Below are 14,822 nucleotides of genomic sequence, written 5' to 3'. Positions count from 1 at the left end.
CGATGGCAGGCATGATTTTAGGTCGTTTGAATAAGTTCTCTTTTGTAATGTAATGTAATTTTTCTTAATAAAGTGCATAAAGTACTATATTTTCAGGATTACTAAAATTTAAAAAAAAATCAATCGGTCAATGTGAATCTCTATTGCCATGTCGTACCTGGGCGAAGTCAGTTTCTAAGCTCCATAACAGTTTTTCACGGTCCATCCCATTGAATGCGATTATAAAAGTCGTGTAACACAGATTCACTCTATCATAACCTCAATCTCTTCCGTCCTTTTCCCTCACTTCCAGGTACTGCGTGGCGTTCGAGGTAATGAAAGTGACCAAGCAGTGCCACAAAGAGCCCAACTATCATGCCCTGGCCGAGGGGGACCGCGTGGTCGTCCGGTGCGATTTGGTGGAACCAACGTCACCACTGAACGCCACCTCCAGCAGCGCCAGTGCCAGTGACGATGATGAACCTTCTTCCACATCCACCATGAACAACTCTATTTCGTCGGATGAGTCCTCTGACGGAGATGACGATGAAGGTGCTGACGACGTTGGCGATGACGATGGTGAGGCTGATTACAATGAAAGCAGCAGCAACAGCAACAGCAGAACCGGCAGTAATAAAGTTGAACAACGACCGCCGAATCGGTGCCTCGGGGAGGGTCTCACCGGTCGGAACACCCGGTTCGCATCGCTGGCCATTCCGGCCTGCCACGGCAAGTGGTTACGACTGACGGTTGGAGTGCCGAAAAAGTGCACCCCGGGTGAGGCGCAGTTTATCTTCGTCTAAAACACAAAACCCGGGACCGACGACCGATGATACCTCCTCGAGGGTAGATGGGAGGGGGTGGACAGGAACAACCCATTTTGAGACAGAAGAGCAGCAGTAGAGACACGACACTCAGTGCCTGGGTCCTCGTGTGGGAGGGAGGAGGGATTGGGCCAGCCAGCCAGCAGAAAACCGGCCTGGCATCATCGGTGATACTAACTTTGTAGGACCAAACCACACCAAAAACTCACAAACAGAAAACAGACCATTTCGAACGAAAACGGGGGTAGTATTCGGCCAAGTACACTCAGTTGTTTTGCTGCTAAAAATAAGCTTTTATTAAAATAATCTTAGACACATTTTTGGCAAACAACTTTCGATTTAAAAGTTTGGAAGTCACTAAGCAGCATAGCAAACATTTTTAAACTTTTGAAATTTTACGGATTTTGTCTTTCTTACTGAGAGATGCTATGAAATCACTCGAAAAAAAAATTAGAGTGAATTTCTTATCTTCAACAAAGAAATTGAGCAGTTGCAAATATTTTCCAAAGTTGATATCACTTTTTTTCTGGTGTAGGTTAGTAAGAAATGAACAAGATCAATAATTGAAATTTTGATGATTTTATTCAAAGATTATGGCAAATTCAGGTTCTATAATCAAAATTCATAAATTAATAATTTTGTTTTTTTATTGTTACTTTGTACAAATTACCCAAAGAAGTAAAAAAAATCAAATTTTGAAATGAAAATGCATTTTTTTGATAAGAAAAAAAAAACGCAGATTCGACAAGAAAAATAAGTTCATTATTTTTTTAACTGAGAGCCGAATTCATCATCGAATCAAATTTACATTAAAGTAAATTTTCCACCAGATTTAAGTAATTTTTCTGATTTGCGGTTGCTGCAACCAAAGGTCGGAAAGTTTTCTCAGTTTCCCGTATATATATATTTTTTGCAATGATTGACAAGGATGGACACATTTTTTATATATTAAATAAAGAAAATTTGTTGAATGATTCAACCTAAAAATGGCTCAAATAACTCAAACACGGTGCACTTAATCAACATTTTGTAAAAGGAATTTAATTGAGCAAACAAAAAGATTTTGTGCATTTTTGATACTTAAAAAACACAATTTTTCCTAAAAATCACAGCATTGACTATAACAAAACGGCAAAAAATGTGTGAATTTTAAGGTGTAAAACTGGAAGGTTTATAATTAACTCTTTTATATTGTAATATTATCTCAGCTTAGACTGAAAAAGTGGCATTACTAAGAAATATTGATAAATTTACACATTTTTGAAGACAAAATATATTTTTGTACTCATTTCCAGATGTAAATTTACCATGAATTTATTATACTATGTGTAGCTCAAAGTTGGCACTTTTTGTCTACAAAAAAACATCCCTCAAATTTGAAGACTTGTACAGTATGGCCCATAAAAAAATGCGACATGTGCATTTTTTCACAGAAAAAATGGTGCCATTCTTAAATTTATTTAACAATCTGATTTTTTATGTATTATGGTGTTAGTTTAGTATGTTTTGAAGATATCGTCATGATATTTTTTTGCAGTTCACCAAAACTGTGTACAGGCGGTCTACAATTATGAATGTGTTTTTGGAACAATATTTACCCTAAGTAAATAATTTATATTTCAAAAACGAAACAGTTTAAAATATTCAACAATGTACCGAAAGCATCATTAGAAGTCCTTCTTAAATACGCCCAATCAAGAAAGTTTTTTAATTTTGTTAAAATTGGTAATTTGTGTGAAAAATGCCATTTTGGTTATTATTTTGTGGGATTCTGTCAAAATAAATCACCGTTGTCGATGGCTCAAAAGCGTGCCTAGCGGCTCTATATTGTTAAAAGTCACATCAGAGCATCTGTTAGTATCAATTACCATCATTAGTAGGGTTAGTGAAATTTCACGATTTCGCGGACAGCGTGAAGTCCGCGAAATTTGGCTTTTTCCGCGAAATCCCGTGAAATTTTATGTTTGTGGGGATTTGTAACGATATTTCTTAAAATAATTTATCAGACTCAAATAGGAATGAAAATAATCTTATGAATTTTTGTAGGATTAAGCAAATGAATACCCTGGTTCAATTACTAATACAGGGTTAGTGATTTTTGACGATTTCGTTGACGGCGAGAAAGACCCATAAAGATCCATAAAGACTGTTTAAGTAAATTTTATTAGTTTTCAATTGAAAAGCATGATATGTACCATTTGAAGAATTGTTCAGTTTCTTTTAAAAACTAACTAAATATATATTATTATCTTCGTTCGCTGCAATAAAAACTTTACTGCTATTTTATTTGAAACAAAAAAAATAAAATAAAAATAAAGAGTATTTCTTTAAAACTGTTAAAAACATTTCAGATTCTTTCTGAGTCCTAACGATATTTGCTTATTTGGGTGGATGATTCCCGTGAAAGTTAGAAAATACTACTTTTCATGTTTTCTGTTCTCATTTTCAATAATAATGTTGAATTTGGTACAGATTACATTATTTTTGCCTTTTGATTTTAAATTTAGTTTTTGATAAGTGAGATGAAAACCTTAACAAATATTTTTTATGTGCTTAACTGCCGTTCTACGCATAATTGTCCCATGTCATTTTTGGACGATTCTAACTTTTTATCATTTTTAAGCTTAATTTTGCGTATATTTTCAGAAAAACACATAAAATCTAATACTTTGTTCAGAAAATCATTGAAAACAACACCAAGTCTGTTTGTCCCATCGTTGAACTTCTACGCATAAGTGTCCCACCAAGTATTTTCTATCACGAAATCATGAGTTTTAAGAAGCATTTCATCTTGTGTAACTGTTTAGCTGTAAGAGGATTACAAATAAGGGTGATAAAATGTTAACCGGGGTGATTAGGAACATACAGGGCGAATAGGGACCCACGGGACAATTATGCGTAGAAACACAGAAATCGATCGAAAAATTTCAATCGCGTTTTTCTCAGTTGCCCTTTTTTGAACATGGGAAAATTATGCGTAGAACGACAGTAAATGTCGCAGAAAATTCAAATTATTTTACTCTTTTTGGCTGGACAAGCAGTGAAGCAGTTCTGTAAATGAGAATACGCATGTCCTACATTTTGTTTCAAAAAATATATAGAGTTCATTCATAAAACAGGTTGAAACTTTTTTGAAAATTTGAAGGATTTTTTTGTAACGTTCAAATTTAGTTTAGATTTTTTAGTTTATCGAAGAATAACATATAATTGCGCATAAAAAGTAGTTTTCATGTTTTAAACATAAAATTTTCAGAGTTGTTTTAACTTTTTTCACGTTCCGCGAAATTTGCGTGAAATTCGGTGTTTTGAAATTGAGGTCCCCGTGAAATTTGCAATTTTCGAGCGTGAAAAATCACTAAGCCTAATCATTAGTAGCATTTGTTTTTTTCGCTGAAACATTGCAGGCTCCAAAAAATACCAAAAATTGATGCATTTTCAGAATCGGGATATTTTTGAAAAGTTCACTATTTTACTATAACTGGTAAATAGAATGCGTAAAATTCGGTGGAACTAACTCTTACAACTCTCAAAAACAGTAACCTTGAAGGCTGTATACTTTTTAGTCCATAAAAATACCATAATAGGCTATCCAGAAAAAAGTATGTGTTTTCTTTATATGGCCTGGGCGTAGAGCAAATTGGAAAATTATAAATTTCAATGAGCTGTAACTTATTTTATGCTAAGGGAATGGTTTTAAAGGCATTGATTGTTTGTTTTGAACCTATTTAACATGTACACATGCTACATACATCATAAATAGTAAAAATAGTCCCGATTTACACCTATTAACAATGTCGCATTTTTTTATGGGCCATACTGTATAAGGGTAATTCTCCGCCAACTCACACAGCAGTTGCCCCGACCCCTCTTCGATTTGCGTGAAACTTTGTTCTAAGGGGTAACTTTTGTTCCTAATCACGAATCCGAGGTCCGTTTTTTGATATCTCGTGACGGAGGGGCGGTACGACCCCTTCCATTTTTGAACATGTGAAAAAAGAGGTGTTTTTCAATAATTTGCAGCCTGAAACGGTGATGAGATAGAAATTTGGTGTCAAAGGGACTTTTATGTAAAATTAGACGCCCGATTTGATGGCGTACTCAGAATTCCGAAAAAACGTATTTTTCATCGAAAAAAACACTAAAAAAGTTTTAAAAATTCTCCCATTTTCCGTTACTCGACTGTAAAAAATTTTGGAACATGTCATTTTATGGGAAATTTAATGTACTTTTCGAATCTACATTGACCCAGAAGGGTCATTTTTTCATTTAGAACAAAATTTTTCATTTTAAAATTTCGTGTTTTTTGTAACTTTGCAGGGTTATTTTTTAGAGTGTAACAATGTTCTACAAAGATGTAGAGCAGACAATTACAAAAATTTTGATATATAGACATAAGGGGTTTGCTTATAAACATCACGAGTTATCGCGATTTTACGAAAAAAAGTTTTGAAAAAGTTGGTCGTCATCGATCATGGCCATTCATGGTCACCCGCGACAAACACGGACGACGAAACAAAGAGAAACGCAAAAAGTAACTTTTTCAAAACTTTTTTTCGTAAAATCGCGATAACTCGTGATGTTTATAAGCAAACCCCTTATGTCTATATATCAAAATTTTTGTAATTGTCTGCTCTACAACTTTGTAGAACATTGTTACACTCTAAAAAATAACCCTGCAAAGTTAGAAAAAACACGAAATTTTAAAATGAAAAATTTTGTTCTAAATGAAAAAATGACCCTTCTGGGACAATGTAGATTTGAAAAGTACATTAAATTTCTCATAAAATGACATGTTCCAAAATTTTTTACAGTCGAGTAACGAAAAATGGGAGAATTTTTAAAACTTTTTTAGTGTTTTTTTCGATGAAAAATACGTTTTTTCGGAATTCTGAGTACGCCATCAAATCGGGCGTCTAATTTTACATAAAAGTCCCTTTGACACCAAATTTCTATCTCATCACCGTTTCAGGCTGCAAGTTATTGAAAAACACCTCTTTTTTCGCATGTTCAAAAATGTAAGGGGTCGTACCGCCCCTCCGTCACGAGATATCAAAAAACGGACCTCGGATTCGTGATAAGGGACAAAAGTTACCCCTTAGAACAAAGTTTCACGCAAATCGAAGAGGGGTCGGGGCAACTTTTCCCGATTTCGTGTGAGTTGGTAGAGAATTACCCATAAAGAAACTAATTTTGCAAAATGGCTTATTTGTACATAAGAAACCGGTGGACTATGTTTCATAAACATATAAATCAAAAAAGACTCAAGAGCAATTCCAGCCCAAAACAGGATTTTTTTAGATACTTATTTCTCGACCCTCTCCGATTTCAATGAAACTTTGTAGACATGTTATCCTACGCTTATATAGCCAATTTGTGTACATGGAGCCAGTTACACTCAATAATGACATTTGAGAAGGGCGTAAGTGTTTTTGTATTTCGTAATTTAAATATTGCTGTATCTCGAAGCCGTTGCATCGTATCAAAAAGGGGTCAAAGACAAACTTGTAGGAAATTTGACGGGCTTTCCGAAAAAATACACTGAAAGAAAAAATCACTCATTTTTTATGAGATTTTTTGATTTTTAAATTTAAAAGTCAAATTTGAGGGTGAGCCCACGATTTTTTTTCGTTCAAAATTTTTGTGAAAATAGCCTAAGATATTACAAAAAGGCTCACGAAAAATGCAGGATGGAGCAACTCACCTAAAAAAATACAAAAATAATTTACTGAAATTGTTTTTTTTTCAAAAATTCTCTAAACATCAAAATTTTCAAAATCCGAACACGAGAGTCGATTTTTTAGACAATTTTACATAAAAGTCTCCATATTGACCATTGTCCTAAGTCCAATCCTTGTGAAGTTACATCGGTTTTAAAAATAAAAATGTTGAAAAAGAAGGTTTTTCGATGGTTTTTCGTAATTTCTATAAGACAGACTTGATTTTTGAGTCTCGAAAATGTTTTTACCAGAAAGCTCGTCCAATTTCCCATAAGTTTGCCTTTGACCACATTTCAATTGGATGTATGGGCTTACAGATATAAACTAATTTACTATCCAGGTTACTATACTACACTCAAAAAATATTATGTTTTCAGTTATGAGCAATATAATTAGCTTATATCTGTAAGCCCATACATCAAATTGAAATGTGGTCTAAGGTAAACTTATGGGAAATTGGACGAGCATTCCGGTAAAAATATCTTTGGGACTGAAAAATCATGTCTGTCATATAAAAATTACGAAAACCATCAAAAAACCTATTTTTTCAACATTTTGTTTTTTAAAACCGCTATAACTTCACAAGGATTGGACTTAGGACAATGGTCAATATGGAGACTTTTATGTAAAATTGTCTAGAAAATCGACTCTCGTGTTCGGATTTTCAAAATTTTGATGTTTAGAGCACTTAAAAAAAACAGTTTCAGTAAATTATTTTTTGTATTTTTAAAGTGAGTTGCTCCATCCTGCATTTTTCGTGAGTCTTTTCGTAACATCTTAGGCTATTTTCACAAAAATTTTGAACGAAAAAAAATCGTGGGCTCACCCTCAAATTTGACTTTTAAACTTAAAAATCAACAAAAAATCTCTCAAAAGTGGAGTGTTTTTTCTTTCAGTGTATTTTTTTTCGGAAAGCCCGTCAATTTTCCTACCAGTTTGTCTTTGACCACTTTTTGGTACGATGCAACGGCTTCGAGATACAGCAATATTCAAATTACGGAATACAAACATATTTGAAACACTTACGCCCTTCTCAAATGTCACTATCGAGTGTAACTGGGCCCATATACACAAAAATGGCTTATATATACCTAGGATAACATGTCTACAAAGTTTCATTGAAATCGGAGAGGGTCGGGTACAACCGATTCCCTATTTGACATGGAATTGCTCTCAAATTAAATATACCAATAAAAATACCAACAAAATCGAACCAACGAAGTTTTTTTTTGCTGATTCGGCTATCGGTTTCCTTTCTGTGTAATCAGTTTAATGTGATTGTTTGCAATAAATTTATATAGAGAAAGTTTTTATTTTGTTCAAAAAAGTTCAAAGTTGACCCTAAATTTAAGCTGTACGATACAAAAATCCATGTTGATGGTAGTATAACTTCAAGTCTTATATTTTTACAAAGCAACTGAGTGTACAAGCAAGGACTCCCCCAGGCTGCGCGGGTGGAAGTGTACTCTTTCAACGCGCAATGACCCTTCAGAATCGAGCGCCACAAAACATCTGGGCTGCTCATCTCTCTTGCTATACCCGGGAAAATGCATAAAACTGCGGCCAAGTTCAGGATGCCTGCCCCGTAGACAAACCGTGTAATAAATTAGAAACGATGCGCGCGAGGCAAACCCTTTTACGGGTGTGGCAGGTCATAAAATTAAGCTATAAAGTGTGCGACGACTGTGCTCGCTGCGGAAAAAGGATGTAAATAGGAATTTTAAACATTCGAGTTTTTTTTTTGTATTCAGGTGGTGATGATAAGATATCAGCTGTAATAAAAACTGGATAAGGATAAAACAAAATTAAAATCATAACGCGTTTATTCATTGCTCGTCATTGTGAAATCCTGGAATTTGGTTTATGCTGAGGCTGGAGCAATGTGGTTCGTGGAATAAACGTTTCATTTTGATTTTATATCACTGCCATGATTGTATCGAAAAAGTAAGGTAAGTATTCGCCTGGTTGTAAATTACTATATCTTTTTCAAAAATATGTCGCAATGCCGCATTATTTCTGACGTCCTATGACCACCCAACAATGCATCATAGTTCTGTCCATGCCATTGCAACCATTACCGCTTCCTTCACTCATGACCAGCCCATTACCCAAATATGCTCGACCACCCACACAATAGGTGTGAATCAAGAAAACATAAATAGTCTCAAATTACAGTGCACTCGGGTGATGTGTTGTGGCAGATTCCGGAAGCGGTTAATCGTTTTGCGGGTGCTTAATTTTGTCACCCCAAGCCAACAAGTGCACTGTGTAGAACGTATCATTTCGTTGACCTCAGGCCGGCCGGGTCGTGTCCGGTTGAGCTGCAGTTGAGCCGTACACTAGACAGTACATCGCCGTTTCCAGGGACGTCATTCAAGCGTGCCCGGTCCCGGTCCCTAGTCTGGAGTCCCGGCCCCGGAGCCGAATGCCATCTCATGTGTAAACATCTAACACATAGCAATTAAACGGTCGATTGAGTTCTTAACAGGCTGTAAATAGCCGCACATAAGCGGTGGCGACAAATTGATTAATCAGCGGTGGCCAAACGCTTTTATCCCCGAGTTAGTAACCAGTCAGTGGTCGGATGCTGCTATGGCCAACCCTTTCCCCCCGGAGGGCACCGACCAGGCAGGGGTCCATGTCGTGGGTGTGTGTGTGTGTTTGTTTGCTGGAATTTTCTGCTCCACAGTCAATTAATTCAACTGTTTGTTGCTGTCCCGGGCGACGGCTTTGTCCGGACTTAGATGAAGCCGGTTCCCATCATCGGTTACAAAGTGCTGCTAACGACCCCGGGATTCTATCGGGGTTGGTATGACGATGCCCACCAATTTAGAGTTGAGTTACCCCATGTCGATCGAGTATGTGCATTTACGGAAGCATCTTTGAAACATGTGGTCATTTGTCGAAAGTGATCTTCCTCATGGGTACAGCCTAATCCCAAGCAACCATTAGAAGTCTATAGGTTTTATTGAGGTTTTGAAGATGTTTTACACTAGGGAGCCTAGAAAAACTTACCCCCTGCTTCATAGATGGAAAACGGGGTTTTGGTTATTTTAAGCATCTGTGCCAATTGGGTACTAAAGCCCTGTGTCAATTTTTATGTACAACGGTAAAAAACACGATTTATAACCATTTCTAATCACTTTTTTTTATTTTAATGCAAAAAAAAATATGGACAAGACAACATTTTTTCGATTGATAAACTATGGTCCCCTTGGAACGAGCTGTCAAGTAGGACCTTTTCTGTCAAGAAGGACCATGAAGTTATTTTTTTTAAATTCAATTAAAAATCCATTTTAAATCCTTTGTGGTCGTTCAAAGGGTCATTGTACTCAGAAAAATGAGCAATAATTTCACAAATTTAAACTTAGGACCCAATTTTGAACGAAATTGGTTGAGATCAACCCATTGATACCCGAGCTTGAAATACAAAATTGCGTTTTAAATTGCCTATAACTTTGAGTTTTCCAGCTTTGGTACAGTCATCCCTCATATTCGGAAAAGTTTACAGATCGGGCAATGTTCAAAAAATCATAGCAAATCGATAATTGAACAAGGTGATTTGCTTTTACCTTCATATAAAAGCTTTACTTGTGAACTTTCGATTGATGTATTGACCGACCATAAATTTTTACGTTTTATATAAAGTTTTTAAAGAAAAACATTGACCCTTGAAATCCACAAATTCTGAATATTTTTTTTCTTACGGATGTAAACAAACTTCTGTTGTCTCGTTCCAACTTTTTTTGAAATAGACTGCCTCCGCGAAATTTTTGACGATTTTTTTACACGTAAAAAAATTTCAAAAATGTCAGATTTGATCAAATCGAGTTCTGCTAAGTTCTAGAATCATCTAGACATTCACTTAAAATCACTAGAATCGTCCCGATTGGTTAAGCTATGCCCGGGAATTAGCGAGTTGAAGTTACCGTTCCAACTTTTTTTAAGCCTTGGGAGTTGGAATGTGTGTTCCGAATAAGTGGGATGACTGTATGATTTACAAATTTGTAGAGCATTAATTTCCAATGAGAATCTCACTTTTGGGAATATTTGAATTTAACTTAAATTATTTAAGTAGCGTACTGCGCAGACTAAGCCGTTAGAAAATTGGGTTTTTCATACATTTTTTGATTCGTTCCATACAAAGTTCACTTTCGAGTACATAGCAAAAAAAGGTGCAGGTGGTTATGTTACACATGACCAGTATGACAAAGAACTTTGCTAGATGATTGTTGAAATTTTCGATTAGAACGTCCGATCCAAATTTCCCCATGATTCCCTTATAATTACACAAGACAACTCTTTTGTGGTCTATTTCGTGGCTCTGAATCAGGCTGTTTGATTTGTAAAGTTTTAAGACATAATATCAACGTCCTATCGAACTAAGGGGATGAAAATTGCAAGTGGAGCTGAACTGCCTTATTCAGGGCTCTAATTGATTACGAAATAGTTATTCTAAATTTCCAGAAACAGATTTCAGAAGTTTAACAGTCAACTCTTATGGTTCGGCAAATGTCCCCCTATCGGAACACCCGCCGGGGCCTCCGGCAACTCCAAGTGGTGGCCAATTCCAATTCCCGCTCATGCCGGCTGGCATGTCTTGGCGTGTCCATGCCTCCAGGCTATCTGCTCCCGGGCCTCCAGGCCGTCTGCAAACGGGCCACCAGGCCATCTGCTTCTGATGTGTTTTCGTCGAAGGCCAGCAACAGACTGAATTTTCGGGACCGACCGAGCCGAGTTTTGTTAATTTAGATCGAGGACGTATGCCCCGCCTTTTTGCACCCATTCTCCTACATCTCCTTATTCGCTTTTTGCCGCGTCGACGATCCGAAAATTATGGGGTAGAGTGGGGGTGATTTTAGATACATCAATCTCACGTCTCTATATTGACTGATTGGGAAACGTTTGTTAAACCAACCAGCGTGCACCAAAAAGAGGGGAAATTTGCCGAGAGGGGAATTCGTCACGTAACGTTTTCGCTTCGCGAAAATTTTGGATTGACACCCCGTATAGAAACCTTAGGACAAAGTTCTTTGTCAAAAAAACCGATGGTAAAATCGCACCTTCGTCAAAATAAACACTTAATATTACACGCTGCATGCACAATTTTTGCAAACACAAAAAAAAGTTGCAACCGACGGTATTCAAACCCAACACCAACAATAAGGGCTGGCACCTTAGCCCACTCGGCCATCAGACCAATGAAAAGCTGAAAGGATAAACGCAAATATGAGTTTGACATTTCGGTCAAGTAGGTTTCCCATAGGGACGTGGCGTTACATCGTGCTGCCACCTGGTTTTTTTAAGCGCAAGAGTGTAAAAGTGCTGAGTCATCGTCTAAAAATAGACGGCGTCCTATCTCGCCCAGCAAAATGAAGTCGATAAAGTAGACGGTTTCGATGAGAAAAAGTGGAAAAAGTGTTCTAAAAATAGCGACGCCATCCCCCTATACTGATGGGCTGCATATTGCAGGGTTTAAAATCACATAAAATTGCATAAAATAATGCAATATTTATTTTACACCCAGGCCTTTTACACGCAGTTGGATTACTACTTTTTTAGCTGTGTATCATTGTGTAAATGTCAACCGATTTTGCTCATATTTGGTCCTGAGTCCTGAAACGGCTCAAGAACAATATTCAGCTTGTGGAGCGAGGTGAGTGCCCCCTTTTACAGAAAGTTTGTTTTAGATGTGTCCATGCAAGTGCCCCCTCCCCCTCTGTTAGAGCCTAGGCACGCTACTGCTTCTTTGAACATTGACTATTTTGTCAAGACTGTCTTGAGCTTTTGGAAAGTCATTCAACGACTTAACCGTTGTGCCGTAATCATTTCATTTGAGCATCTTTTCGATATCATAACCGTTCTACAACGGGAGTCTATACAACAAATTTATGTTTTTAATTTCAGCCAGAAGCTTATAAACGATGTGCCGTGTCATATGCTAATATTACATTTTCATTATGCCTGTGCTTTTTCTTGTACCGAACCTTCATCAGGGGAATATGACGCATTAGCTCGTCAATTTTCGAGTAATTTTTTAGCACATTACAGCAGCGTTGGCGTGGTGGAGTTCATTTTTCTCGGCGTCTTATCCGGTATCCTCTCGGAACAAAAATCCGTTTTATCAACCTAAGATCAAGACAGATTGGGTGCTGGCACGCTCGTTCGAGCTCTTTTCCCTCCCTTCCAGCAGAAGAAAAGTGAATAATTGAAATGCTGCGAGAAACGGCGTCGTCTTAAAAATTGCCGCGCGAAAAGGAGTGTAAATGAATTTGCATAATAACATCGTTTAAATGCATGATATCGATTCGTCTTCAATGAAGAGATTACTAAGCACTCATATTTTTTGTCGTTCGCGATGTCGTCGTCGTCGTCAAAAGTGCGCGACTTTTGAATAAAAAGGCTAAGCGGCAAATCCGAAAGAGTGCCTACCTGTGCGCCAAACTCCCACACCTTAATAAACTTGCCAGTAATCCAATGAACGTATGAACGCGCCTATGGAGACTTGCTCGAGGAATCACCGGAAGTCTATCCTCTATAACTTTGTTTTCATTCCAACTTCCGCTGTGCCACCCCGCACGTGCGATTTTCAAGCGATGATTTGCTTTGCTGAAAGTTGGCTGAATCATGGATTTTTTTGCCTTTTATTCCTTTTAGTCTTAAGTAATTCCTTTCAATCATTGTTCTACTTCCGTTTTTTCCCTCTCAATTTTATTGCAAAGTTCGCCCGAGGCGAATCAGTTCCCCGTAATTGATTTTAATTAGTCGAGCTTTGTTTTAAAAGTACTGATGAGACATTGGCGATCACTTCTCTGTGAAGTCGTGCCAAGGAACATTTTGTGTAATATTGAATTAAAACTGAAACATGTTTTTGTAATTATTATCTGTCTTCATTCTTACTTACTTCCAGGCGAAAAATAAAATAAACATCATCCAAAACTTCTTTTTGCAATAATTGTTTTGTTTTCATTAGATGTATAATGGACATTCATTCCTAATGGAGCACCCGCAGTCGAGCAGTTTTTGACAGTTAGCTCCATAAGAAATACATTGTAAAAAAAAATCAAAAACTGCTCGAATGGAAGTGCTCCATTGATCACGCGTCCGACATCGACCTTCACCAAATCTGCTCATATTTTGGCATGGGGTTGTTTTTGCCTAAAAAACAAAGAACTCTATGTTTGGTGACATTTGGTCATGGCACCCCCTCTTTTTCTTGTATGTTTGAAAAAACTCTTTTTTAAAATGAGGAAATTTAACAAAAAGTCATATTTTGGGTAAGCAAATTTGAAGATTTTTGGACGTACAATGCCGTACTTTAAATTCACGTACAGTGTTGCCAGATATGACATTTTTTCGCTTGATGTTTTAAAATGCATTTTTAACCCTTTAGAGGAGCACCTACGGAAAAACTGACTGTTGCATCCGGTTGCTGAGAGTTTTTTTTAACATTAAATTCAATTGAAAATTCTTGGTAAATTGAATATTTCTTGAGATATATTGTTTTAAAGTTGGAAAGTCCTGTATTGTTCAGCTAATGTTTTGCATATTCATCCATTTTCTACAATATATTGCGTTAGAGCACAGTAGGCCTTGAAATTTAAAGAAATATTGAACTAAGGCAATAAAAAAACAGATTTTTGATCAATGTGTTTCTTCAAAAGCTTCAAAAACTTCAAAAACGATGATTTTTATGATTTTAGAACTGCCTTTGTTTTTTTGGACATGCATTCAATTTGGAACATTTACTTATTTTCCTTTTGAAATTTTTGAAATTATTTCTTTAAAGGAGAATGGGCAAATTTGGTCCAAGGATGTACACGAACGGGACCAACTTTTTTCGAAAGATCTCGCCGAAACATGAAAAAAAGTCTTCTGGACCAACTCTCTAAACCCCGGGGATCAAAAGTTACATGCTGTTGAAGTTTGAGCATTTTGGGTTAAAATGAACAAAAAATCGTATTTTTGCTATTTCTAAAATCATTCATAAAATCTCTGTTTCATTATGGATTTCGATTTTCTTGACTTCATTCGACGCGTATCAGCAAAAACTATGAGTTCTGATATGTCTTAGCATGATTGAAACATGATTTCTCTTGTTTTTATCCGTTTGAACCGTTTGTGCAAGAGGCATCCCATAGAAACAAGTCGAAACTTCAAGGATTTGAAACCGGGTCCAACCCAGACTGCTTCAGTGAGTACGGAAGTCTTCAGTGCAATGTTGTAACAACTTATTGGGATGGTCTGAGTCATCCGAGAACTCCTTGGAGTTAAGACCGGTGAGTCTACCGCCGTAACAAGC

General features: G+C 36.8%; 1 protein-coding gene across 1 annotated transcript in view; it reads left to right on the top strand.

Moving 5' to 3' along the window:
* LOC120416654 (somatomedin-B and thrombospondin type-1 domain-containing protein-like) overlaps positions 1–8,209 on the top strand; it is a 112,490-nt gene extending 104,281 nt beyond the window's left edge. Inside the window, exons 5-6 of the mRNA XM_039578465.2 lie at positions 293–4,629; positions 5,985–8,209. Of these exons, the coding sequence (XP_039434399.1) occupies positions 293–782 (490 nt within the window). The 3' untranslated portion in view covers positions 783–4,629; positions 5,985–8,209. The remainder of the gene's footprint in view (positions 1–292; positions 4,630–5,984) is intronic.
* The last annotated feature ends 6,613 nt before the right edge of the window (positions 8,210–14,822 follow it).

Source organism: Culex pipiens, chromosome 2, assembly GCF_016801865.2.
Source record: "Culex pipiens pallens isolate TS chromosome 2, TS_CPP_V2, whole genome shotgun sequence".
Taxonomy (NCBI): Eukaryota; Metazoa; Arthropoda; class Insecta; order Diptera; family Culicidae; genus Culex; species Culex pipiens.
The sequence above is the reverse complement of the archived record's forward strand: the minus strand, read 5'-3'. Positions and strand labels throughout refer to the sequence as shown.